The sequence below is a fragment of the Canis aureus genome, chromosome 11 (genome assembly GCF_053574225.1).
Source record: "Canis aureus isolate CA01 chromosome 11, VMU_Caureus_v.1.0, whole genome shotgun sequence".
Taxonomy (NCBI): Eukaryota; Metazoa; Chordata; class Mammalia; order Carnivora; family Canidae; genus Canis; species Canis aureus.
The window spans coordinates 43,403,346-43,431,287 of NC_135621.1; the positions used below are offsets into that span (position 1 = coordinate 43,403,346).

The window sequence follows — 27,942 nt, forward strand, 5'->3', positions numbered from 1 at the left end:
AAAATAAATTTATTAAAAATGAATAAATAAATAAAATCTTAAAAAAATAAAATCTTTATGTTAAAAAAATAAATTTGTTCTTTGTTTTAGTGGTTGCCTAAGGCATTAAAATAGGACATACTTATGTTTTCACTTTCTATTTAGAATCAAGATTTTACCACTTCAAGAGCTATATAGATACCTACCACCACATAAGTTCCCCTTCCCTCTCTTGTTAACTTATATCTACCTACATTTAAAACCCTATCAGAAAATGTAATTTTTGCTTTCAGTGGATTGTGTCCTGAACATTTTAAATATTCTGTTATGCAACTTTGGATCTTGTTGAAATCCTATGTAGAATGCTATTTTTATTTAACAAGCACTTGACCCAGTTGGATTCAAGCCCCAAATTCTAACCAGCCTTGTGGTTTCAATGTCAGTTCTATTTCACGGTCTTTCAGTTCTACTTAGACTTATTCCATATATACACCTTTCAGTGGTCAGTCTGGAACTCTGGAAATGGCCTATTCTATAGTTCAATTCTCAAAATTTATGGTAGTCTATCTGGGGCCAGATTCGTGTATATGCAGCATAGGAATGAGACCAGGGGTTTGCAAGCAACCTCATGGGTTTGCTTTCCTGGACTCCTTTCTGTCTGCAATCCCCCAGGTACTTTCTGGTTCTAAAGGCCTCTTAACTTCTTCTTCTTCTTCTTTTTTTTTTTTTTTTTGCAGTTCTCTGGCTAGAGTGTTGGTGTTTTTGTACCTACTCTGCAGTGCACTTCCCCAACTGCTTGTATGTCTACACCTAAATGGTAAAAAGACAGAGAGTCCCAAAAAGGACAATCAAAAGAGGTTTGCCACACTCTCTAGGGACCACAGCTTCTTGTATTAAAGTGAACAGTTCCCCTTCCACAGAGATGCAGGCTCCTAAGGGCCCTCTTGCCTCAGCTTTTGCAGAATTACATAGGGGCCAGAAAGTAAAAGAACCTAGAAAGGAAAAAAAATAGGAGAGTGTTAGGAAACCCCTTTCCCAGTCTTTAAGGTAAATGAGAGGGCTTCTTCTGGAATCCTCTGTCATTACTAACATCTACTTCTGAATTTCAGACTGTGTTGAGTCCAAGCCAAGGGATATCAGAGGAAAATAAAATCATGGAACTTTGAATTCTTGTCCTCTTTAACCATTCTGCTCTGATTTACCTTCAAAATCTTCAAACTGATTCTCTAAGCATTTTATTCAGATTTTATAGCTGCAGTGAGTGTGAGAGACAGTATACTTATTCCTTCTTACCTGGAATTGTGATCTGGAAATAATATAGATAGAAAATGTAGCTATTAAAACCCAGAAGACACCAGGATGGTGTGAAATTTGCCTGAGGTGTCATCTAGAATTAGTAAGGAGTACTCTCCAGTGTGTATTAGAGGTAGAGTGACATCATCCAAACTAGGACACATTTTCAGAGTAAGATTTATAGTTGGACAACAAATCAGAAACTGGAATATATGGTCACCATATCTAGAAAATGGAGTGGGAAATGTAAACACTTTTCTTATTGTAGTGCACTGAGTTCAACTGTTTGGTTACCATTAGTTTCTTATATACAGAAAAATTTGTTTCAGCTGCCCAGTTTGTTTGGATTGATTTGCATGTAAGAAATGTAAATCAATCCTTGTTCCAAATGCTAATTTTTCATCTTCTATGTATCTAATAACCTGGAAAAAGTATAAAGTATATTCCATAAATGTCAGCTTAGAGAGTTCCCCCCTCCCTTTTTTTTTTTTTTTTTTTTTTTTTTTTTGAGTAGGTACACACCTGAGGCTGAGTTTGAACTTCTCTGAAGCTAAGAACAAAACTCTGGACCACTGGATAGATCAGTTTTAGCAAAATTTATTTTAGGATAAAATAAACCTGGGTAAACTGGCCCAAAAGAGGTTTCTGAGTCTTAGATCTGAGAGAGAAGCTGGCAGGAAAACCAGGGGTTCTGGCCATCACCATGGCACAAGGACACAATGACAGTGTGGATTCTTCCCCACTGAGACCCTACAATGAGCCTTCCCACAAGAAACTTCCTCCAGGAATAATTTATACCTTTTAACTCATCTTTAACTTCATCACTGAAATTCCCAACAAGGATGTTGCTTGGTGCCAAAGCCGCAGTGGTTTTTATGATGTGGGAGCCTCTGTGGAAAAAGAGTTCAGAGCATTTCATACAGGCTCCAAGCGGTGGCTAGATGATGCTCGATGACTTCTGTCCATCCTGAACTGGGATCACGCTCATATGGTGAACGTGACACATTACAGTCAAATGAGTCCAGAAAGTTGCTTGTCTTATTGCTCAAATGCATCATTCCACTCAGACAGGGATGACAGAGTGTGAAGATTTTACATTCCTATGTGACCAGAATATTAACTACAGATTGAACTCTCCTAAGGAGGACACACGAGAATGAGATCCATCTGGTCCATCAGAAACTACGACTGGGTGCTCTAGCATAGCACCCTGTCACTTGGGACTCACCTGGGATCAGTAGGTCAGGAAGCATGTGCAAGGAGTGCCAGCCTCGCCGGGCAAAGGGCTCAGACCAGAAAGTTCTGTTCAAGCTCCATTCTTGCTGCCTTTTGACCAACGTATGCATTTATTTCCTGAACTCTTAATCTGGGCTGCTAACTCCTGCGACTGCCTTTCTACTTTATAAGTAAATACTCGGCCATTCCTTGTCTCCTCATTGGCCTGATCTTTTTTTTTTTTTTTTTTTTTTTAAGATTTTATTTGTTGGGATCCCTGGGTGGCGCAGCGGTTTGGCGCCTGCCTTTGGCCCAGGGCGCGATCCTGGAGACCCGGGATCGAATCCCACATCGGGCTCCCCGTGCATGGAGCCTGCTTCTTCCTCTGCCTGTGTCTCTGCCTCTCTCTCTCTCTCTGTGACTATCATAAATAAATAAAAAAAAAAAAAAGATTTTATTTGTTTATTCACATGAGAGATAGAGAGAGAGAGAAAGGCAGAGACAGGTAGAGGGAGAAGCGGGCTCCCTGCGGGGATCCTGATGCGGGACTCGATTCCAGGACCCCGGGATCATGACCTGAGCCAAAGGCAGAGGCTTATCCTCTGAGCCACCCAGGCGCCCCAGGCCTGATCATTTTGACCTGCTTGTACCTACTTCCCGTGGCCCAGGGTAAGGTTGTGTACTTCATGCTCTGCCCAATGGCCAAGGGGATAGGAGGGGCTGAAGTTAGCCCTACATTGCTCCCCTAGCCTTGTGTCCAGCACAGGGCTGTGCCTCAACCCCCCACCCCTGGAAGGGCTCTTTCCTCTATTTCATCTGCTCAGAGGGGGCACTTCCCTCAGGGACAGAGTAGAGACTGATGGAGGCCCTGTCTGCCCCTGGTTCCCCCGTGGTTTCTGCCTTTCGCACTTGTTTTCTGTACTCCAGAGTTAATGGGTGAACACGGATGGAATAAAACTAGGTGTTTCTTTCTTTCTGAGGAGCTTTAGGCAAAGTTTAAATCATTCACTTCTAACAAAGTAATATTTATTTGATTGCAAATATATATATATACACACATATATAAATTTATACGTATAATACTTAACAGACATGAGAGCAGAGCAACAGAGCAAAAGTGGCTGTATCTGCCCATTCTGCTCAGACCACTTGGAAAGTCTCTGGGGCACTGTGTGCTGAACGCATGCAAGCATCTAGAGAATTTACTCTCCCTCTGCCCACAGAATATCAGAGGCTTTAACCAGAGGTTCATTATCATTCTGGGGCCTGTCAGACTTGCTCAGGGTCGACAAAGCCCTCCCCATCTTGTATCAGCTGGATCCGTGCTGTGTGTTCTTTCCACTGACATCTCTACTCCCCAGGGATGGGAAGGAGGTGGCTCAGGGTCTGTCCGCTTGACCATTCTCTAGGCTGGGAGCTCCTCCCAGTGGTTTCTGTTTTACTGAGTCATTTCCAGTGAAAAACTTTGGAGATACTTCCGAGATGGTTCCACCTGAGTCCTTTAGAGCTTTTCACTGGCATGTGGTAGCGCATCTGAGTCCAGAACCGGGAATTGGGAGGGACTGACTTTAAGTTTCTCCAAGTGACTGTGGGCAAAACCCGGAGAGCTTTCTTCACAAGATGAGGTAGAGACTCTGGCTCTTGGAAGGAGCAGAACTTAATTAGAATTAGTTTCAGTGTTTTATCATCCAAGGCAAGATTCACTGCTGCTTGTAGTTCAAAGATACTGGGTCCATTAACATAGTTGGGGCTCAAGATAAATATTCCTCTTCTACTTTTCTTAATAATGTTCACAATATCCTCTGCATACACTGGAAATAAAGAATTCAATTAACTGTTATTGCTAAACCTGGGGTCTTAATAACCCCGAATGTCCCAGATCGACCCAGATTGTTCCTTGCAAAGGCACTTGTAGGGAAGGAGGGAAGGAAGCATGGTTTACTATGTCACTTTTGCTGCATCAACTCTACTGACAGTTGAAGACAGACTCTAGTGTCCGGTGATTCTCAACTTTCCATTCCTCTCTTTGTGTTCTCTGTCCTCAAGCTGTCAATTCCTTTAGGAGCAAAGCTAGTTGGCATAGTTAGGAATAACAGGGGGACACAAGATGTCCCAGGCTCCATGGTGGGGTGCCTGGGGCAGAGGGAGGGGGGAACTGAATGAGATCTGTACCTCTGATGAGTGGCCAGGGTTGTGCCCCACCTGACCCAATGTTGAGGGTTGTGGCCAGCAGAGTCCTACAAAGCCAGGGGACCATCTGTTTCGAATGACAGAGATAATTTCCTACAGAGGAACCAGGAGCTATATCTTTGATTGGGAAGGCCTGCTACATGTTCTGCAACACATGTCCTTCTGTGCCGTGGCCCAACATAGTCTAAGCTCATGAAACTTTCCAGAAGATGTGTATCCCAACAGAAGGAATGACACCAAAGCCCACAGAGCACTTTTATTCAACTTTTCTCTTTGTTCTATATCTTCTCTTGGCACCCAGGACCTACCTCCTCCTGGGGCCACATCTCTGTCGAGCAAACACAAGTTGTATCCGTACTTATTTTCCAGAACTTCAGGGAACAGATTCAGAGCCAAGTATTCCTCACTTAAAGATGAAGTGGCCTCATTCTCAAAGGAGCTCCATTTCGCATAGGATATGAAAGCATCAAATACCTTTTTGTCTGAGGAAGAGAAACGATTAAAAAAACAGTCAACCATTTACATGTTTCTCACTATCGTGATGTATCTACATATGCTTGCATCCTATGATGTATGGGCAAGAATTAAGTGTTGAGCTCCTTATTGAACTGATTTAACAATAAAACACAGCAGCTGTGTCCATTTTATTTTATTTACTTTTTATTTTTGTGTCCATTTTAAAATCACATTGCTGAGTAGTATCGACTGTCTAACCAGATTCGAATTCTAATTTATGACACACTGCTGCCTTTTCACTGAGTTCAGATCAAACAGCTGTGGCTTCTGTGATTAAATCACAGGGATGAAGGAGGTGGGGGGGGAATTCCTCTGAGTTTTCTTTGCACTGTGCTGTTGCTATCTCATGAGTTACACATCCTAAAGGAGTCTGTTCCATCAAAGCATGGTAATATCCAGCAAGCAAAGCACTGCCAGGACCCAGCAACTTGCACAGGAGACAGCTGACGGCACATGTACCTATATTAGAAATCCTCGTGTGTAAAATGATGTAATAATAACTCCCCGGTGGACTGTTTCCAGGGTTGGGTGATATAATGTATATAAAGTGCTTGGTGTCTGGCTCACAGCAGGCACAAGATAAATATCTTTTTCCCCTGCTTTCTAGATGGGAAATCATATTTATAAAATTCGTTTCAGGATATTTGCAAAGTCTCACATGCTTACTTCCGTTGAGTGGATTATTACAAATGCACATCGAGTACTGGGATGTGTTATGTAGCTAACTAACCAAGAAAGGTAGAGAATCTCAAAAGTTAACTTATGGGCTTTGGAATCTGGACATGCCTGGTTCAGATTCCAGTCCTCTGCACCATGGCGGGCAAATAGCAGTGTTACAAGATAGCAAACAATAGTCCAGGTGGCAGATGCTTGCTTAACATGGACATAAGGAGAGGCCTTAGTGGATGAAAATGCCAGCAATAGAAAAAGAAGGAGAGGGGAGGTCCAGGAGATGAGAAAAGGGGATGCCAAAAAACCAAGGCCCAGGGGGCTCATCTGCAAAGCTCCTCATTGCCCAGGTGGGAAGGAGGAGGAGGCTCCTGGGCCATGGTGGGCATGGAAGGTCTGTGTGGTTTAAATGTGTGACACACCCCCTCATCACCTCCATTCCTTCCAAATCCTGTGAAACTCCAACGAGCTTGGGTTTTTCTCTAACTGGAAGCATTACATTTCTTTGGTAATAAAATTAGTGGGAATGGGAGTATTAGGTCCTTCTCAACTCCGACAGTCTATGTACGTCTAAGATTGTGGATATTTCACATTTATGTCCAAGGAAACAGACATTTTGCTGTAAAACCTTAGATTGGCCACAGAGGGTGCTAAATCTCCATACTTTAAAACCAGGCACTGCCTCCTCATCAGCCACTGTGTAAAGTAAAAAGGGAAAGTACAGATTTAAAAATTTCATGATCAACTCTTCTGTACAAGCTCTAGAATCTTAAGACAAGCAGCATTTTAGTAAAAATATACATATATGTCATCCAGGGGAATGAAGAAGACATTGGTTAAGTAGCTTGCTCAATTCAAAAAAGCTAAAAAGCTAATTTAAGGAAATAAACCAAAAAAACCAAAAACACAAAAAACCCAACACTCTTAGCTTCAGGATTTCTTGCATGAATTCTCAATAATTAGTCTAAAGAAAGGTACGATTGATACATCTCTTTACCTGTCCTCTTCCTGGAAATCTGACAGCTCCTCACTGCGTTCCTGGTGTGGGGCAAGCCCTGGTATAGGAAGTGATTTTCCCCAGAATCCAGCAAAAGGGATCCTGCCCTTTCCAAGCAAGAGAATCACTCACTAAAACTGCAAACCTTCTAATCTTAGAGACCTCCAGGGCTAGGAAAGCATGCGAACAGCTCTTCTATTCTAAAGAAGCAAACACTAATCAGTATGATCCTGTCTCCTGTGGAAGTGGACAGATAATTCCATTTATTGTAATAGTACTTGGGTTTTATAGAGTTTCACACTCTTCGAACATTGACACCATCTTCAAAACCCTCATTTTATACGTGAGGCTAACTGAGGTAATAGCTAATGGGGGCTCTAAGCCAAACCACCTGAGTCCAAATCCTTGATTCTAACACCATCCTGCAGTCCAATTTTGGGCACAAGACTTCATGTCCCTCTGCCTGGCTTGCAGGATTGCTGTGACAGTTCTCCTAGCTAATACACCTGACTTGCATGCCCTCAGCACTCAAGAGGTAATAATAGTTGGCACCATCTACCGAGTGTTTACTACATGCTGTTCTCAATGATTAATATGTCTTAACTCAATGAGTGCTCATAGCATTCATTGTAATTGTGATTACAATCCCACTTCAAAGGAGAGGAAGCAAAGGCACAGAGATGTCAGGTCATTTGTCATATTGCATTAGGTTGGTGAGCAGAGAGATTATTTTCAAGCCCAACATGCTCTATCTACCATAATACCATTGGTCAGCAAGATTCCAGTAAGTGAACCGAAAAGCAGTTGTTTCTCCACCTGCTCCCAGCTCTCCCAGGTGTGAAGCCACCACATCTGGAAGAAGGTCTCAAAGCCAGAGGGCATGACTTTCTCCATTGGGGAACATCCATTTCTTGAGCTTCTCCCTCTAAGCCAGTTCTGAGTGGAAAAGCCAGAGGCAAGTTGAGGTCACCTTACCCCCGAGTGTCTCATCCTTGCTCTGGTAGGTTCGGTACAGCAGGACTATTTCAATCCAGTACATGTAGAGCAGAGCACCTGCCGTCAGCATGCCTGCCAGAGTCATGACGGTGCCAAGTAAGATGTATATGAACACCACTGGGGGAAACATGGTAGGCATGAGCAAATACAGAGACAGCTTTCCTGGGACAAGAGCACATTCCGGCCAATGCTGTGGGCTGGCCCAGCACCTTTTCTGACTCTATTATTTTATCAAAATCACTGCTCTTGGAAGCTTTCTTTCCTCTTGAATCTGGAAACACATGCGATTACATCTTGGGGCAACTGTCTTACAATGAATTGGAGACAATTCACGGGAATGGGCTATTCCTGATTGAGGTGGCCAGGGAAACTGGTCATGGCCACTCTCATTATTTTCCCCCCATAAACCTCCACACCACCCATTTGGATCCCTCTCATTGCATATTAGAAATTATTTTCATGCACTATCATCACTACTAAAGTCTAAACTTCCTGAGGCCAGGAGCTACGTGTGGCTTGGTTTCACACCCTCCGTGGCACCTAACACACGAGCCCTTCCACACACCTCTGCTGATGGGAGCCCCATTACAGAGCAGCCACTATGGCCAAGCACAGATTCTGTCTAACGTAAGCCTCACCAGGATTCAAAACTTGCTTGTCCTTGGAATCATTTATTAATTGAATGAATGAATGATATCAACTTCATCATTGAGTATCTTCTTAAAGAAATTTCAAACCTTTTCTTTACCAGGCATTTCCACTGCAGTTTTAAAAGGCTGTGATCTGTGATATACACATACCACCCAGAGCAGTGAGCAAGATGACTCTTCTCTCCGTTCTCCAATACCCAATCATCACATTCTCTGGATGGAGAAGCAAGGAAAAGAAAACCCTAAAAGGGATCTAGGTCCTAACACAATACCTGTTGCACAGGACATGCCCTTTAGGTATTTGTAGAATGAATAAATGAGTAAGTGAATGAATGAATGAATGAATGAATGACAGGTTTTTCCAACAAGCCTCAATACACAGGGTATTAGTTAAGAGGACCAGTTCTGGATAACTGATATGAAACTTATTAGTGATGTGTCCCTGGTCATAGTATTAAATGGCTTCATATGAGCAAAATGCATAGTGTCCAGCATGCAGCAAATATTAATTGCTATCATCACTGTCACAAATCTCTAGGAAAATTCCCCTTCTCTCAGATAAAAGCTGTTGTGTGCATGGTGTGGCAACCTTCCAGGCTTACCTCCTTTCTTTTCTTTCAGTTGGATGGACTGGGTAGTGTTCCCGATGGAGTTCTGGGCAAAGCAAATAAACTTCTTGCGAAGATCCCTCTGAGTAACTTCTTTCAAGTGGATAACGCGCTCATAGACTTCATCCTTTATGGTGTGCTTAACTCTAGGTCAGAAGGATGGATACCCTACTCATTCAGTAGCATAAACTGACCAACTCTTGCTGTATTTGGAATTCATACTAGCAGCCAACAGTTTCGGCTTTCAGAAGAGCTATGGGATCAAATAGTAGCAGGAAGTGCCAGAAGAGCATAATATTGACCATCTTGTGATGGGAGCTCATTTTTGATTATTGAATCTGCTGGGCATCATTTTACTCACTTAATCAGAATTTAATTTAGTGTGGGCCTCATCTGACCTCCATTACTCTGAGCACTCCCCTTGAAAACAGACAATAATGATAATTTAAGAATAATATTGAATACTGACTCATTTCCACAAAGGGCTTATCATGTATCTGTGCTCACTCTTTTGAACACTAAATGTGGACAATTAAGTCTCCTTCATGCCTCACTTCACTGGAGCCCCCATAAGGTAAGAATATGATCATCCTAACTTAACCAGCAACACAGACCAGGCACAAGAGGTGGGTGACAGCCTAAGGTCACTCTGCTTGGAAGTGGCACCCTGAGTCCTGGACCTAGGTCATTCTGCCCCACTCAGCAAGTTGTAAGAGTCAGTATTTATTCACAATATGAGTTTCTAAGGTTGCTGATTTATAGTCTGTCTTTACATTGAGGAATATTGTTTATATGGATGGTGTTTTTAGGCTGTGTTGCTTGGAGCCTACAATATCAACTCATATTCACTGAATGCTTCCTACTGGTCAGGAACTGTGATGAGTGTATCACCTCTACTGGAGCAGCTCCCTCAAGGGACCTTGTGAAGTAGATGTAAGCATCCATAGATTGCATGTGGTGGGATGGAGTCTTGCAGGGGTCAAGGGTCAAATTGCCAATAGGTGGGAAATAGATTCAAACTCAAGGGCTTGTGTGACCTCCCTTGAGTTAGAAGTCCTTGCTGGATTTTATTACTGTCATCAAAATTTGGTCTTTATTTTTTGCAGTGACATGTACTTTTCAAAATGACACTACACTTGTTCACTGAAATTGTTTTAAAAATCAGAAGCAAGTGCTTAATACATAGACTATTACCTTGGAGCACATTCTGGAAAAACAAGGGAGTCTATTTTTTAGCGATGGTCCTGACAGATTGGATCCAAACCCTCCCTTAATCCTTCCAGGGACCAGCATCTAGCTTCGTGAGGTATTGGATAGCTCTGAATAGCTGGAGTTTTCCTTTCTATTGAGCCAAACTATCTTCCCGGTAAATTCTGTCCACTAATGGGGGTCCTGAGCTCTAGAGGGTGACAAACTAAGTCTAGTTTCCATAAAACATAATGGCTTCCAAGGATGTCAAGAAAGCTATCCCATGTCTGCATCTCCTTTTCCATTTGGATTGCTTCAACTATTCCTCACTTCTCATAGTTTTGGTCAGACGCATTATTGTGCGCTTTCCTCTGGATACATCCCAGGCTGTTAACATGTGGATCCCTGAACTCACCAGGGCTCTCAATGGATGGTACTGGGGAAAATGAGGAGGAGGGCATCCTTCGTTCCCCATTGGTTGGACGTGCTGCTTCTATTCAGGCTGCGTGGGTCGCTACGTCTGTCTGCCTGTCAGCTTGATGTTTCAAGCAGCCTCATCTAACTGTTGCTATAAACCGAACTTCACAACTTAAATATTTCATAATACGGCCTGGTCAGAAACTGCTGTTTAACATGAACTTGCCCTTTGTATTTCCGCGCTTTTCTAGTCACCACTAGGTGGCGCGAGTGGCCACTCCGTCAGCTGCACCTGTTGGCTCACCTCTGGGGGGCCGTTCTCGAGGTTTCCAAAGGTGAAAGCATTTAGGGTGGGCTGCGGAGCATAACAGTCTGCTGATTTCCTTCTTACCTGATGGTCTCGGGTGTTGGGACTTCACTCTCCTGGTCAGAATCTTTAACGTACCATTTCACTACAGGGTTAAAGTCCCTTTGGTGGCCAAATCGTGCCCTGCAGTTAAGAGTTAAAGGCTTTCCTAAAAATGAAGGCGACACAGAAAATAGGAAGGAAGTCCGTGAGAACGCTTTGTCCGGCGCAGGAGGAAGACTCCAACCACAGACCGCTCATTACTGCAATCACGTTGGCAGGTAAAAGAGATTGTCAAAAATAACCCAACATCTACCTGACTCTCATTTGGAAACAAGGAAGACCAAGTCTGTTCATCTCCAATGGGCAATACTTCTATCTCAAACCTGCGACTATATAGGCATAGCACGAAGAATTCTGATGGGGCTGAAGGATAGACCCCAGCAAGATGAGGAATCCCCTCAGTCACTGACTCCACAAAATGAGGAGTCACTGGTGATGGTGACTCACTCAACGCTGATGTTGAGTACAAGGTGCGTCATAAAGAACATTTTACTGCTCACCAATATTTGCATGTTCAAATAACATTGTCAGGTTACTGTAATGTAGTTTAAAGAAGGAATTGTTTAAATATTCAGCAGTTTCTTGAGCAAAGCACTACAGTTGGGAAGCATATTATTACACTTATCCTCTTTCTACTCATTTTTCCCATAAGGGGTATCCAGATACACTGCCTCAAACTCAAATTTTCACCTTGAAACGGTTAAAGACTCCATTCAAAAATCATCTGTGCGCCCTAATACTGTCCCCCTACCCTGTCATACTTTCAAATTCACTGAAACCATACGTGGCTCAGCTATGTTTGAATCATTAATTGTGTTTCTTTCCTCCTTCCTTGCATCCTTGTGATGCCGCTGGTTTTGCAGTCTATTTCCAGAATCAGGACACGCTAATACCGCCATCTAGCGGTATTTAACCATAGTCTCTATTTTTACATTTCTGTAATTAAAAATATTTTAGCATTTAAAAGAGCATTTATTTCACTGCAACAACCAGCATTGATTTTAAATAGAGCAGTTCTCATTTTACTGTGTGAGAAAGTGTAGATGTTATTGAGGTTGATAAAATACAAGGGGACCAGAGGAAAATCACTTTGCCCCTCCTACCCACAAGAAGACACACTTAGGAATATGAGTTACTTGAGCAGGAGATACAGTGTTCCTCCATAATTGTCTTAAAGGCCACACCAAATACCATGTTTGCGAGGATTCATGCTATTCAGATTGGTAATTTGGTTAAATTTACAGACTTAACCAATGGACCTAATACATATAACACCTGTTTCTGGGATGAGTAAGAAAGAATCTAAAATCTGTTGATCATGTCCAATCACTAGTCACCTAACATACAGTTTCCTACATTTCTCAGTGCATCCAGATGAGGCCAGTTTTCTTTCATCTATTTACATATTTAAAACTTGAAACTTAGAAAGAATAAGTAACTCTATCAGGTCACAAAGGTAGCCCGTGGCTCAACCACGATTCACACTTAATTCTATTTGACTTAAAATCCCAAGGCTCTTTGGGGCACCTGGGTGGTTCAGTGGTTGAGCGTCTGCCTTTGGCTCAGGTTGTGATCCTGGAATCCTGGGATTGAGTCCCACATCAGGCTCCCTGTGGGGAGCCTGCTTCTCCCTCTGCCTATGTCTCTCATAAATAATTTTTTTAAAAAATCCCAAGGCTCTTTTCCTTATATCACACTTAGAGCTGCTCCCAGAAGCACAGGTCATTCAACGGAGATAATACAATCCACCTTACCAAGTTCTACTTCCAGCACATCCTTGATGGGATCCAGAATATCTGGTTTGAGAGTAGTGTCTTTCACTAAAAGATGAAAATAGAAATTACTATTTGCACTGGGAAATCTGAAGGCCTGCTTGCTGAAGGTGTGTGCATCAAGTGGCACTTTGATCTAAATGCTTTGCAGATCCCCCTTCAACTTTGATTCGGATTCTATTAAGGCTGGGAACTTAGATTTCCGTGTGAGAAATGAACCTCCCCAAATGACCATGACATCAGGTCATGGGTGCTAATGAAATACCAGTAAATCCTGGTAAATCCTCATCCACCAGGGTGTGCTTTTACTTCCACACCAGCCCTGCTCAACCATCGCTGACCTGAGCCCCCCCGTTCCTGTCTTCTCCTACAAGATTATTTTTCGTACCATCTGGCTTCTTCTCCGGAAGAAGAACGCACCTGAGAAAATGCTCACATCACCTAGACTGGAGTCCACCTCCTCCATCACTAAGTACATGGTTTATTTCAAAATAAAGTTGAGTCGGGAACTCCATTACTCATTTATCCCTCAGCTTCCTGCCACAAACTGCCAAACTGGGGCTTTGTGGTCAAACTCTTCCTGACTATGTCCCATCTCTTGATAAGGGAAAATTCATCACCTCTGCTCTGGGCATGGTCCACTTACTTCTTGGGGACCTCCTTCCCTCAAATACTCCATCTCTCCCCCTGTATATTTGCCTCTTTCTCCTCTCTCACCTGCCCCATCTTCCCATTGGCTTCTTCCCATTGGTATTTATCCATGCTCAGTCTCTCCATCTTAAAACAGAGAAAAATCCCTGCACCCCATTTCCCTGTGGCACGCATTCTCCTTCCTTCCCAGGCAGATCCTTGAAACAGTGCTCTGTGCTCATCTCCATTCTCTCACTTCTTGTGGAGTTGGATTCCATCACTCCACAGAAACTGCTTTGACTAAAGTCCCCAGTGACCTTCTGGCACCTCAATCCACTGGGCACAACTGAGTTTTTCTTCAGCTTTATTTCTCAGCAGCATTGGACACTGCTGAGCACTGTCTCTGGGAACCCTCTCATCCTTTGGTTCCCTGCTTCTCTGCTCTCTAGTTCACCTTCTGCCTCTCTGCTGTTTCCAGGTGTGTGTCTGGGGGCTCTGCTTTCTGTGCTTCTCGTGAATATCAGTTCTCTCCCTTTTCTCTGCTGTGGTGCTGTTCACTCTTTAGGCCTCTTCCCTACAAAAGGTCTTGAACCTCGAAATGATCTCTCTCTCCTATGTCATCAATTTCACTTCCTCCCACTGGCACCCACTGGCTTATGTAAAGAATGACTGCCATCTGCACAAACCCAATGACCAGTTCTCAAACATCACCACTGAAGCAGAGTGTCACTCCCTCTGCCCCGACATTCTTTAGTCACTTGCCCTGGGACAGTTTTCCTCTCTTCTCACACCCCTGCTCCACCTCCTCTGGGGATTCCCTCCTTCCTTCTGACCTCTGCAAGTATTGCAATGCTCCAGGCCTCAGTTCCAGGCCTTCTTTCTATACTAACTCCCTAGGTGACCTCATTCAGTCTCTTTGCTTTAGATAATCATGTTGACCACCCTCAAATTTCATCTCCAGCCCTAACACCTCCAGACTGGTTTATCCAAATTCTTCCTTGCCATTGGGATTTGGATCACTGAAAGTCCTTTCAAACCTAATCCTTGGGGCACCTGGGTAGCTCCATGGTTGAGCATCTGCTTTTGGCTCGGGTCGAGATCCCGGAGTCCTGGGATCGAGTCCCACATAGGGATACCCACAGGGAGCCTGCTTCTCCCTCTGCCTATGTCTCTGCCTCTCTCTCTCATGATAAATAAAATCTTTAAAAACTCTAATCCTTAATTTATTTTTAGATCCTCTTCTTTTTCAGCCTTTTCTTGCTTCATGAATTGGTGTCACCGTTTACCAACTTAACTAGGCCACAAAACAAAAGCATCCTTCGTTTCTCTCTTTACACATTAAATCCATCATCACGTTCTGTTGACGCACAAATAGCCATTTCTCATCACCTTTGCTAAGTCTGTGCAGTGAGCAATCAGGAGCATCTTTTTAGAATGTGCATCAAACCTGCTGCTCCCCCATTTGTGCCCTAGGTCAGCTCTTACCTATGCAATGCAATGCTTCCCTCCATCAGTACCTAACAGAATGTCTATCTAGTTGCTCAACCTAAAACCCCAACTCTTTTCTCCTGGATCCCACCTCTTCCCTCTTCCTCACTGCCAATTTCCAAATCCTTTCAGATGTACCTCCTCTGTATTTATTGAGTCTGTCTGCTTCAGTGCATTCCCACTGCAACTCCTGGTTCAGGCCACCATCAGTCATTGCTCTCTCCATTCCTGCTCCCCCCAAACCCATTTTATACACAGCAGTTGGAGTGATCTATCTCAAAGGCAAATCTATTCATGATGCTCTCCTGCTTAGAACCCTCAAAAGCTCACCATTGCTCCTTAAATGAAGTTCAAACTCACTAAAACAGTGTGATGTCAGTCTTGTTTCCAGACACTCACTCTCAGTGGACCTTCTTTTTCTTCCCAGACTGTGTGTACTCTCTCATCTCCGGGACATTGACTATGCTGTTCCCTCTGCCTGGAACGGCATCTTGACCATCTTCATTGCTCTGGTCTGGGCTTGCCCCTCAGTTCTCACTTGGACATGGTGGGTCCAGGTGTGGGTTTGGTGGGCCTCCCATATGCCCCACTGCTTTCTCTCCACTCATTACAATGCATTGGGATAGCCTGTGTGCCCCACAAAGTGGGAAGTTCTGAGCGGTCACAGAAAATGTCCAGACACTCATGCTTACAGCCTTAACACCAAGCCCAGTGCCTGATACATATTAGATGTTCAACAAATATTTGTGTAAAAAATGAATATGTGAAAGAATGAAGGAGTGAATGAGGAAGACAGGAATGCTTGGTTGAGATGATGCAACAGATATTGTAAGGCATACCTTGGAAGAAAGGGAAAACCAGATTCTGCCCCTGGTTTTGATGGGCTGAGTTATCATGCCTTGAGTGAAGAACAATCACACATCCCTTGGAGGGAGCAAATGGTACAAGTGGGGTACTTGCATTCTAACTTCTCCCCCAAGAAGCAATATAATATGAATGTAAATTACTGACATCCAGGAAGTAGGTAGAAGTGGTTAACTTGGTCTCAGTGTGTGTGTGTGTGTGTGTGTGCTTGTTTTTTTAAGATTTCATTCATTTATTCATGAGAGACACAGAGAGAGAGGCGGAGATATAGGCAGAGGGAGAAGCAGGCTTCCCAAAGGAAGCCCGATGTGGGACTCGATCCCAGGATCCCAGGATCAAGCCCTGAGCCAAAGGCAGATACTCAACCTCTGAGCCACCCAGGCATCCCGGCCTCAGCATGTTTAATGTAATTTGTACATTACACTAAAAGAAAAGGAGGTAAAAATAATCAATGTATTTACTATGAGCTGAGTCAACCATTCTGTAGCTATTTAATACAGAGTATGAATGACTGACTCAGTTGTGTTTTGGCAAAAGCCATGCTTAAATTAATTGCATTATACAATTTATTCATGTCGGCACTTGTTAATCTAGTAAGAATGACCCAGTGGAGAGACTAGGTCCCAGTGGAAAGACTAGGCAGGCCACAGAAGAATAAACCTAACAGACCAACAAACATATAACAAGATATCAAACTTCATGGAAATTTAAATTGGGATTTAAAAAGGGAGAGAGGGGGCAGCCCAGGTGGCTCAGCGGTTTAGCGCCGCTTTGGTTCAGGGCATGATCCTGGAGACCGGGAATCGAGTCCCACATCGGGCTCCTTGCATGGAGCCTGCTTCTCCCTTTGCCTGTGTCTCTACCTCTCTCTCTCCTCTCTCTCTGTCTCTCATGAATAAATAAATAAAATCTTAAAAAAAATAAAAAGGGAGAGAGAGAGAGAGAGAGATCTCACTTGACATCAATCAAAAAGTGTGACAACACCAAACATTATTTGGGAATAATGGGAATCTGCTCCTTGCTGAGGGTGGTGTAAATTGACAAAATGATACCTTAGAATAATAACATATATTTTTAACACAAAACATATTCTATAACATAAAACAATATTCTATTTTTTTAATGCCTACCTACATTTTTAGAAAAGCATAAAGATATAAATGGAAGAATGTATACAAGATTAGACTACAGCTGGGAAGGGAGGAAGCAGGAAAGGATAAAAGCATAGGTCTCAAGCTGTCCCTGCAATGTTTTGTTTCTTTACAGAAAAAGCAAGATTTTAAACATGTGGAAAAACATGAACATGTATTAAAGCTGGCAATAGGTTCATAGTGTCACTTACTGCTATGTATGAAATATTTAACATTATTTTTTAAACTTATTACAAAAATAAGCCAGGGATTGTCAATGCAGGAAAAACCCAACTTGTGACAATTTGAATATGATCCAAAACTAGGCCTTCTCTGGGGGCTGGAATCTAGGTTAATGGGAAAATTAATGTTTTCCCACATTTAAGGCTTCACATGACTACCAGTATATGATTATCTTTTTTTTTTCCCCAAAAAGTAAACCATTACTAAGCCAAAGGAAGTTAACTTTAATTGGGTAATGGGGCTTCAAATCCCAGATCTTGAAATGAAAATCTCACTTACCTATGGTTCTCACTTGAACAACAGCTCTGACTATCCATGAACTTGTATTATCCGACTGAGTGTAATCACATACATATGTGCCCTGGTTGGTTTCATAAACTTCATTCACTACAATTGGGTTGCTCCTTTCTTTAGGGAGTAGTTTTCCATTCTAATCCAGGGGACAAGAAAAATAAGTAATTTTCCTTAACCAGAGATTTGTTATTAATATTCGTCACAACAACAGAAAAACTTCACAAATGAGAGCATCACCCACGCTATGAAGAGCTTCTGTTCAAAAACTGTATTTGTAAGATTCGTATTTGTTCATGAGAGGCGTTTTCAGATACAATTACATTATCTGTTAAGATCGAGGCACCAAATCTGACTAACCCACAAAGAGTTATTTAGCCTAGAATTTCTCAAAGCATGACTCAGGCCTCTGAGAACATTATAGAAAACTCATTTCCTTTAGTAGCTGATACCTCAATGAATTAAAAAAAAAAAGTGTATTTACATTTGTGGAAATTGACATAATTTCTTGTGTAATGAGGCTAAGATAAAGTTTCTTCTCTAAATAAATTTAACTAAAAAAAGGTGAAATTTGAATTTAAAATATTAAGTTAATAACTAAACAGGAATACCTAGATATGACAAAGAATGACCGATGAGTGACAAACAATGAGCTCATGGTGGACCCAAACTAAGGTGAGAGCTAAACTGCAATTAGGAACATTTCTCTCTCTTACTTAGCATATCCATCAGGGATACTCTTCTAAGGTCTAACGTTCTCCCCCAGCTGAACTTGCCATTCTTTCCTGCTCTCATTCCCTGCTACTGCCCCTCCACCCACTTGCCACTCCCTAAATAACCATATTCTTTCTCCATCTATGTGTGTGTACATCTCTCCCACTACTTCCCCCAACTGGGTCGGCTGCAGCTCAGTCTTTAACTCCAACTCAGGAGGTAACTCTCATGGTGGGAGCAATCAGGCGCTCTCCCAGCAGAACCAGTTTCTCATGCTCCCAGACCTCTATGATTGCACATAGCCTTCTGATCATAATTTATGTGCACGGTTACCTCTTCCTCTATCATTGTTGAGACAGCCTTTGTGCCAAGACACATCACTGCTCCTGGACACACTGGCAGGAATAAACAGAAGTCCCTCCAATCAAGACTGCAGAGTCATGACTGCTTTCTAGGATTGAGAGAGTGCTCAGTCGAAGAAGGCAGACCCCTGAGCAGTAAGCCAGAGTATGATGCACTTGGGCAGCCTTGTCTCTGTTCACAGGAAGCAGGGATGCTCCCTCTGGGCTAATCAGAGCCTTGAGGAATATGTGAGAATCACTCCGTTGAAGCTGAGTGCCATCTTAGAAACCTTTGAAATGGAGCTTCTATATAGGAAATAAGGCCAAAAGGAAGAGGCTGATGCATGTAGATGGATCGGGTCTTTGTGTCTCTAGTACACAGCAGACAGGCCAGCAACAGTGAGCTCTTTGTAAATGATGAATGAATAAAGTATGTGTAATTGAAAGGTTTTGAAGCATAAGAGCCATGTAATCACCTTTGTATCACTAGGGGCTAGGACATAGTCGGGGCTAAATAAATATTTGTTAAATGGTGAAGTATCACTGTACCAATAATTCTGTAGCCCCTGACTTCTATGTAGCACATGGCCTTCCAATCTTCAACAAATAGCCCCCAGAGTATATGACTCTTACCACAGCAGTCAAAAACAAAGAGATAAGCAAAAAACAAAACAAAACAAAATCACAAAATAAGTACTTCTTATCTATACAGATTAAAAAATCCTTTCTCATGTACTATTTCATATGATTCACTCAAAGGATCCCCTGACTTGGATTGCACAGACTCTATGAGAAAACTGAGGTTCTGGAGTTTGTGTGTGGCTCTCTATCACAGAGCCAGTAACTGAGAGGACCGAGCATCCATGTGAATTTTTCTAACTCTTGAGTTTCATGTTCTCATTGAGGAATTTCCCTTCCACTTCACCTGCAAACTCAGAGGAACAGGGATTCCCCTACTCCAAGTCTCTGGTGTGGTTGTTGTGGCCCAAGAAGGGACTTCCAGTAGGTTGGCAAGGAACAGGTCAGAGAGCAGCAACGGCAGGCCGGAAGTAAAAAAAAAGTGAGGCAGACCAGGTTAAATATCAATCAGCTGATCTCAGGGGTCAAGGACCTCTTAAAAGGATGGGTCAGGGCATGGGGTAAAAGTCAGAAATAAAACTCTAGAGAATACAAGAATCACATCCAAAGAGCAGAAATTGGAGCAGAGATGTGTCATGAATCACACAAGGAAGTGATGGGCTGCAGAGTCGTGGGCTGAGACCTCAGCTGTGCCACAGGGGGGATGGGTCAAATCAAAATTGCCCTGATTTTTTTTCATAAAAAGCTAAGTATGAGGGCGCCTGGGTGGCTCAGTCAAGGGTCTGCCTTGGGCACAGGTCATGATCCCAGTATCCTAGGATCAAGCCCTGCATTGGGCTCCTTGCTCAGTGAGGAGTCTGCTTCTCTCTCTTCCTCTGCCCCTCCCTCCCTACTCCTGTGCTCTCTTGTTGTGTCTCTTTCTCTCTCTCAAATAAATAAATAAAATTTTAAAAAATGTAAAAAAATAAGCGTGACTTCATATGTATTATTAAGACTTAATAAGATGGAATTAAAAGGAAACATTGAAGAAAACATAAGGGAGAGGTAATTTGTGTCAAGAACGATGGGAGTCCCACTCCAGTAAGATGATAGCAAATGATTTCAGTAGGAAGGGAGGTGCTGATGAGGCTGTTTTACTCAGCTGTGCCACACTCTTGAACAAAATACAGAAGGAGGAACATCTCAGAGTGAACCTGTATGACTTGTTTCAGTAAGTTCTAGACACAAGCGAAGCTTGCAGAAACAAGGAAGACAGTAAAACAGGACTTCTAAAGGAATGTGTAAAGCAAGAAGAGCACAGAAAATGTGTTCTAGTAGGAGCAGTTACTGAAATATTTCCAGCCAGTATCATCAAGCTCTAACACTACTGTCCAGTGCAGCCCCTCTCGGGAGTACAATACACACGGTGCTATTCTGTGGGGGTGGTGCTCCCCAGCATTGGACAACACAGTGGAGCTCCTACTGGGGCTTTTGCTACCTAGTCTGGGAGGACTCCCCGTATGGACATCTCGAGCCCTACCCTCCCTGATGGATTTGACATTTCCATGACTGTTTTAATCACTCATTATGTCCAGATCTGCATACCTGACCTCTTCTCATTCCTCATTGAATTAATGTCTACTTTCTCAACTTGCTAAATGTTGTGAATATATTTGAGCCAGAAAGACCCAAAACATGAGTCATCTCTTTTATGTCCCCCTGAAGTATTTTACCTTGTATTTTATTCTTGAAAATATCACTAACATCCACCAACTTCTTTCTGTTCCCACTGCTCATTCCCTGGATCAGGATTCACACTCATAAAGTTCAATCACATCAGCAGGGACCTCCAATAACCATATCACATAACCAATGTACAACCGTTGTGTTCAGCTCTAACCACACCTCTCAGGAACACTCTGGTCCTACCATGCTGAGCCACTCACCATTCACACGATGTGTCCTTCATGCTTCTGCTTCCATTGCCCATCTACCTTTTCCTGCACTTCAGTCTCTTGCCCTATCCATCAACTGACAGCATTGTATTTTTACATAAATTCTGTACTAATAATTATCTTCTAGGTGGAAAAGGGTACATTATGAAAAGTATCATGAAAAGCTAGATGTTCATCTCTAGCCAAAGTCTTGAATGGATTATTGGACAAATGGCTTATGAGCCCTTAAAAAAGTGGGTTAATATCAGCCAGCTTGCACTCACTACCAACATTCATGCCAGTCTTGTAATTTTCTCCCATGATAAAATGAAGAGACCAGAGGCTCAGAGGAATATAGAAATATAATAGATGTTCTGGCTTCACTATAGTGAGTCATTTGGAAAATACTCTGATGATGTCTTTGTTAAATAAAAATAGATACATACGGGCTGAATGAGTCAACATTTAGGTGACTTTTTAAAGTTAATTGAACAGTAATACTTCCCAAGTTGTGGATTAAGGGACTGTATGTAACTAAAAGGATCATGCTAGAGTTAATAGATGAGTTGACTGGCTCAGTACCAGGCCATTCAAAATGTTTGCTAAGAATATCATGTCTGCATCTTATCTACAAGTCACACAAATCTGAGAATGATGGCTAACATGGTGGATTTCAAAATCAAAATGCCAACCTCTTGATATGTTGAATGATGAGCTTAAACCATCAAATCAGAATTTAATAGGAATACATGTAAAATCATGAACATGGGTTACAATTCTACTCTGTTAGCACAAAGCTGAATTGGCCTGACTGCAGTTCTTGTGAAAAAGAAAAAAACAAACCCTACCTGCCAACTAAGAATGAATCAACCACATAAGGGACCTGTCCCAAAGCTAATGCAATCGTAGACCACATTGATACACTGTTTAGAAGAAAGAAAAAAAAATAGTTTCTCTGTTTTCACTATTAGTTAAGCAACATGTGGATTATAGCATTGAACAGATGTTAGGAGGTTGTGCAGGATTATGAGCACTCTGAGACTGCACAGTGAGAATCACCGAATGGGCCAGTATATTGACCTTGAAAATACTTTTCAGAAACCCAGTCAAAATAATCGGTACTTATTCCTTACTTGGAACCACACTGATTTTAGGTCTAGCCAGTCTCACCAACTCAGCAGTTCCCCATGTCACTAGGCTCAAGGGATGCCAGGCAGTACTAGTGACTATGAGAAGAGGAGGCCATAAAGGAACCGAGAAGGAGAAGTGGCAGGTCTGTGTGTGCACATTCCATGGAATGCAGGGCTCAAATGATGCAGCAGCTCCGTCATCATTGTGGCCAGTGAGTGTGGCCTATGAGTGAGATTGTCTTAAAGCACCAATGGAAAGATTACTCAGGGCACAAGTCTAACTGACAAGAGGTCACAGCAGTGTCACTGACACCTGTATCACCAACACCTGTATCTCAATGCCAACCCCACTGCCCTGTTATAATTTTGCCTACTTCCAAGATTTGCTTAGCCAGAGAACATAAAATGCCCTCTCGTTCAATGCAATTCTCATTTATTTAAGATGATGCCTGTTCAGCTAGTTTTTAATTATATTTTTAGAAATCAGCAAAATATAGAGAAAATGTTTCTTGAGTAAATAATAGATAATTCATTTTAATTCTGACTTCTTGGTCACTTAATAGTTCAGTGAAGAATCTCCAAGCCTACATTTTTTTGATGGGTCAATTAAAAATCTTTTGAAACCCCCAGAGCCTCGAGCCCCTGGATTTATCTCAGTGGCATATTCTGTACATCTGACGGGGGCATCCCTGGCCAGGAGTTTCATCTGAATTCAATAGCACCATGTTTTCATCTGCTCAGCCAGTGTTAGCATATGTCATCTCTTCTGAGGTGGCTCGGATGCGACCCACCCATCACCTGAGTGCCGGGGGTTTAGCATGAAGGCAAGGAGCCTCATGTCTTAGTTGCTGCCTAGTACCACCACTTCTAGTGATACACTCCTTCCATAAGGTCTGTGCGTGCGTGCCTGTGTATGTACGTGTGTGCACATGTGCGTGTATGCATGTGCACACATACATGCAATTAGGAAACATCACATGAATAATGACCTATCCAAATCTGCATCAGAAAGTACAATTTTGATAAGAGCCATAATCGTTCACCCACTTTTAGGACAGATGTCTATTCACTGCTAAGCACATCCTGATGTTGCAATTGAGACCCCAGAGATATGAAATCGAGACCCCACAGACCTCCTTCTGTGAATGTCATACACCGTTAGGATTTTGTTTATAAGAGATACAGGCATAAAACTGACAGCTATTGTGTGGCTTCTGTTTACCTGAAAATGAAAACTGCCTTCAGGGATACAATGATTGAAAATTTAAATGTGTTTTCATCTGAAATGACGGGGGAGTGGTGGGGGGGTGGCAAGCCTGCTTTACTGGCCTAGGAACAGCCGGCCCTGACATGGCTAGGAATCTGTCAGCCCAGATCACAAATACTTTTGAATCAAGAGAAGTTTTGTTCTTAAGAGAACTGAAAATAATGAACAGAACCATGGACTTTGCTGCCTAACCTCATTTTAGAGGTTATGAAATTTGTATGTTTCTTAAGTTAGGAGTTTATGGAGGCCAACATTTTTTTAGTGTCACTTTAAAATACAAATGTGAGACTTACAGCACATCACATCACTTGTTCTCTCTCTGTATATTAATTCTATAGTGGACATGATGACACCTGTCTACCCATTGTCAGCAGGTCTCAAGGGAACCAAGTGAGGATATATCTTCTCATACCCTGGTGCTTGTACCACCAGGACTCTCTGATTGCTGAGTCTTGGAGTGTGTAGAGCCACCAGATAAACATGGCCACTGGCATAACTGACCAGTGGCAATTTTGGGGACGCCTGGGTGGCTCAGTGGTTGAGCATCTACCTCTGGCTCAGTTCATGATCCCAGGGTCCTGGGATCGAGTCCCGCATCGGGCCCTCCACAGGGAACCTGCTCCTCCATCTGCCTGTCTCTGCCTCTCTGTGTCTCTCATGAATGAATGAATAAATAAATAATAATTTTAAAAAGATATTTTTATATTAACAAACATATGTTTTGAAGTTGAATTTAATGTTATACACAACTACTTAAGGCAAAGTTTTAGACTTTCAACAATTATTACAATTACAGGAGGCAATGGAAATTCTATTCTTTGTTTCTGCCACCACGAGGTCAACTACCAGGAGGCTATGTTGACATGGGGTTATGTGACATTTATGTATCTGTTAGCACTTGGAAAAATCGTGAGACACAATGGCAATAAGAATTGTTTTTGTCATGAAGCTTATTCACATGTGGTTCATAACTCAAAATCATTAGGAAACTTGCCTCTTCCTCATCCCTGCCCCTTTTTCCTCTTTATACTGTACTCCCTCCCCCCCACCCCAGTCTCACTTCTGCAAGGCACCTGTTACCTGGGCCATCTGCGTTTGCCATAACTGTCCTCCCAGATGTGCTCTCTTTGGAAAGCATTCCAGTCTCCTATTTTATTCAGAAACCCTCCAGGACTCACTTGTTTGTAGCTCCCTTCCCCATAGGAATGCCCATTGCTTTCCAAAGACAATAGGAAGGAACTTATCTGGTCTTCTGCATTGGCTGATGCTCATAAGTTTATGTCTTACCTCAGGTATAATACACTTGAATTTTAGAAATTTTGCTGGCATGGATGAAAAAGATGGTTCCCAGTGGTTACCTATGAGAGTGACCACTTTAGAAAGTTAGGTCTTCTCTGTAGGCACAAGGTCAGTATTTGCAAAGCTCTAGACCTCAGATCCTCAAACCCACGTTTCTATAAAGTGTCTATGGGTAGGTTACCATAAAAATGATACTTTATGGTAACTCCATAAAGCTCCAAAGCTGAGAAATCATTCTTTGGAGAAATCATTCTTACCTGGTACCAGGTCACCTCTGGACTTTGTGCATCACTTTGGCAGTTGAGGCTAGGGCAATTAATTTTGGCAATGCTACCAAAAAGAAGATATTGCTGTGATACAGAGTTATTTGGTATACAGGATAGATTTGTCTTAGGCTTAACTTCTAAGATGGTCTTGATACAACAGGCCTCATCCTGAGGGGTCCTAGGAGAGTTAACAAAGGCCTATGAACATAGATGTTATATCCAGGTAATACAGGGCTTAGGAATGTTTTCGTATAAGAATGCATTTGGGACGTACCGGATCCTAGGTCTACAGATATATGACCCAGCATTACTTATTCCTGCAGTCAGAAAGCATAGGTTGCTCTTGTCCTGGGTGATGTGAGGAAAGTTGTTAGTTATTTCCCCTAATGAATCACCATTTTGAGTTTGTAGGTACCACTGGACATCAGATAGGTCCTCATGACCACTGCAGGGCAAGTTTTCAGAGCCTTGGGTTGGTAAGAGTTGACTTCTGTGGTGCAAATGGGATTTCTGTAACTCTGTTAGGTCACAAAATAGGACAAACTCCTCACTCCTTGAAGAATATTCCCAGAGCAGTTTTTTGGTGAGGCAATCTGAAAACCACAAGGAACAAAGAGAAAGGGAGGCGCATTAGAAGACAAATCTCTCTCTTGGCAGTGAGTTTTTGTATATGACATCTAAAGCACAAGCAACCAAATAAAAAATATAAGCAAGTATTGGGTGCCTGGGTGGCTCAGTCAGTTAAGCGTCCGCCTTCAGCTCAGGTCATGATCTCAGGGTCCTCTTTCTCTCTCTCTCAAATAAATAAAATCTCAGAAAAAATAAACAAGCTGAACTACATCAAACTAAAAAGCTTATGCACAGCATAAGAAATGATCAACAGGGGGATCTCTGGGTGGCTCAGTGGTTTAGTGCCTGCCTTCAGCCCAGGGCATGATCCTAGATCCCGGGATCGAGTTCCATATCAGACTCCCTTCATGGAACCTGCTTCTCCCTCTGCCTGTGTCTCTGCCTCTCTCTCCTTCTCTCTCTCTCTCTCTCTCTCTTTCTCTCTGTCTCTCATGAATAAATAAATAAAATATTTTAAAAAAATAAATGATTAACAAAATGAAAAGATAACCTATAGAATGGAAAAAGTAAGCAAACCATGTATCTAATAAAATATGCCTGATTAACATCCAAATATAAAAATAATACATACAACTCAAAAGCAAAACAAAAAAAAAAAAGAACAAACAAAACCCCCAAATAAGCCACTTATAAATGGGAAATGAACCTGAATAAGCATTTTCCAAAGAACATATATAATTGACCAAGAGGTACGTGAAAACGTGCTCAACATCACTAGTCATGAGGGGACTGTAAATCAAAACCACAGTAAAATATCACCTCCTACCTGGTAGGTTGGCTTATCAACAAAAAGATAAGAGATAAGAAATGCTGGCAAGGGGGCAAAGAAAAGGGAACCCTTGAGTACTGTTGGGATCATAAATTGGTACATCCACTATGGAAAAGAGTAGAGTCTCCTTCAAAAAAATTAAAAATAGAACTACCATAAGATGCAGAAATTTCATTTCTGGGAATATACCTGAAGGAAATGAAAACAGTATGTTGAAGACACAGTCTGAACCTCTTTGTTCATAGTAGCGTTACTTACAATAATCAAGATACGGAAATAAGTGTTCATCAACAGATGAATGGATAAAGATGTATTACACATGCACACACACACACACGAATATTATTTAGTGGTAAAAAAAAAAAAAGGTAGAAATCTTGCCTTTTTCAACAACATAGATGGATCTTGGGGGCATTATACTAAATGAAATACGCCAGAGAGACCAACACCAGATGATGTCACTTACATGTAGTCTCAAAACAAAACAAAATCAAACTTATAAATAAAAGAGATCAGATTTGTGGTTACCCGAGGCTGCATGAGAAGTGGGGGAATTGGATGAAGTGGTCAAAAGGCACACATTTCTAGTAATAAGATACATAAGTAAGGGGAACATACTGGAGAACACAGTGACTATAGTTAACACTGCTGTATGGTTGATCTGAAAGTTAAAAAAATGCGTTCTAAGGGTTCTCATCACAACTAACGAACAAGGAAGTTTCTTTTTTTCTTTTTTGGTAGCTACATGAGATCATGGATATTAACTAAACTCATTGTGCTAATCATTTCACTACACGCATAAGTCATTTTGCTATCTATCAAATTTGTGCAGTGCTGTATGTCACTTACATGTCAACAAAACTGGAGGAAATAAAGATCAAACTCTAACCTATGTTTATAAAGAGTACATGATTTAATGAGGAATTAAGCTCCCTTGTCTGTCTTCTTCACTGCTTCCATTTAGAAGGTCAGGCTCTAATGCCCTCCCAGTGGACTTGAGCTGGCTAGTAGCCGCAGCACTTAACTATTAAAGACAACTGAACCACTCCTCATTCCTCTTCAACTGCTCCCACTGAACACCTGGCTACCATAACTGGGCTCCTTATTGACGCTTGGTATCAGCTGAAAGCTGTTCACCCCAGTCATTTCTGTCTTCCTGCACCCATCTCAACAGCAGAAAGGAAATGCTCTGCATTAATAGGTCAAGCTGCTGATATATCAGACTATCTGTCACTTCAAATATTGACTTTAAGACTCACAGTGAACATGATAAGCGAAAACCCTACCTGAAGTAGTCATTCCTTTAATTTTCTCTCCTGTGACAAGCCAAAGAAAAATCCAGCCCAAAGAAAGCATCATTCTCCCTGGGTCCTGTCATCACTTCAGTGAGTCTGTTGCGTTGCCAGGCTGTGGTACCTCATGTTTCAGAGCTCCTCCCTGAGAATCGTCTTCATTTCTGTAAGTCAAGAAATGAGAAATGAAGAAATCA

At 42.1% G+C, this 27,942-nt stretch overlaps 1 protein-coding gene across 4 annotated transcripts; it reads right to left on the reverse strand.

Moving 5' to 3' along the window:
- Window positions 1-681: 681 nt before the first annotated feature.
- On the reverse strand, window positions 682-27,940 carry IL18RAP (interleukin 18 receptor accessory protein). Of its 4 annotated transcripts, none has more exons than XM_077914931.1 (10): window positions 27,740-27,940; window positions 25,329-25,647; window positions 25,046-25,232; window positions 17,534-17,684; window positions 12,882-12,947; window positions 11,110-11,233; window positions 9,108-9,259; window positions 7,835-7,972; window positions 4,986-5,159; window positions 682-971 (listed from the first exon to the last, which is right to left on the reverse strand). In XM_077914931.1, exons 1-10 carry the CDS (start codon window positions 27,810-27,812, stop codon window positions 790-792), a joined length of 1,566 nt encoding a protein of 521 aa, XP_077771057.1. In that variant the 5' UTR covers window positions 27,813-27,940; the 3' UTR covers window positions 682-789. The 4 variants fall into 4 exon arrangements, with proteins under 4 accessions (XP_077771057.1, XP_077771054.1, XP_077771053.1 ...); XM_077914928.1 differs by lacking the exon at window positions 682-971 and adding an exon at window positions 2,940-4,298 and having other exon boundaries at window positions 25,046-25,118; XM_077914927.1 differs by lacking the exon at window positions 682-971 and adding an exon at window positions 2,940-4,298.
- Between the last annotated feature and the right edge of the window lie 2 nt (window positions 27,941-27,942).

Bases quoted from the DNA above. Each gene is read 5' to 3' on its own strand.
- IL18RAP (XM_077914927.1), bottom strand. From the start codon at position 27,812: ATGATGCTTTCTTTGGGCTGGATTTTTCTTTGGCTTGTCACAGGAGAG. The intron at 17,685-25,045 runs GTAAGAATGATT...CCCCTGGATTAG, and splicing joins CAGAGGTGACCTGGTACCAG to AATGGAAAACTACTCCCTAA. The intron at 11,234-12,881 runs GTAAGGTGGATT...CTTCATTTTTAG, and splicing joins TGTGCTGGAAGTAGAACTTG to GAAAGCCTTTAACTCTTAAC.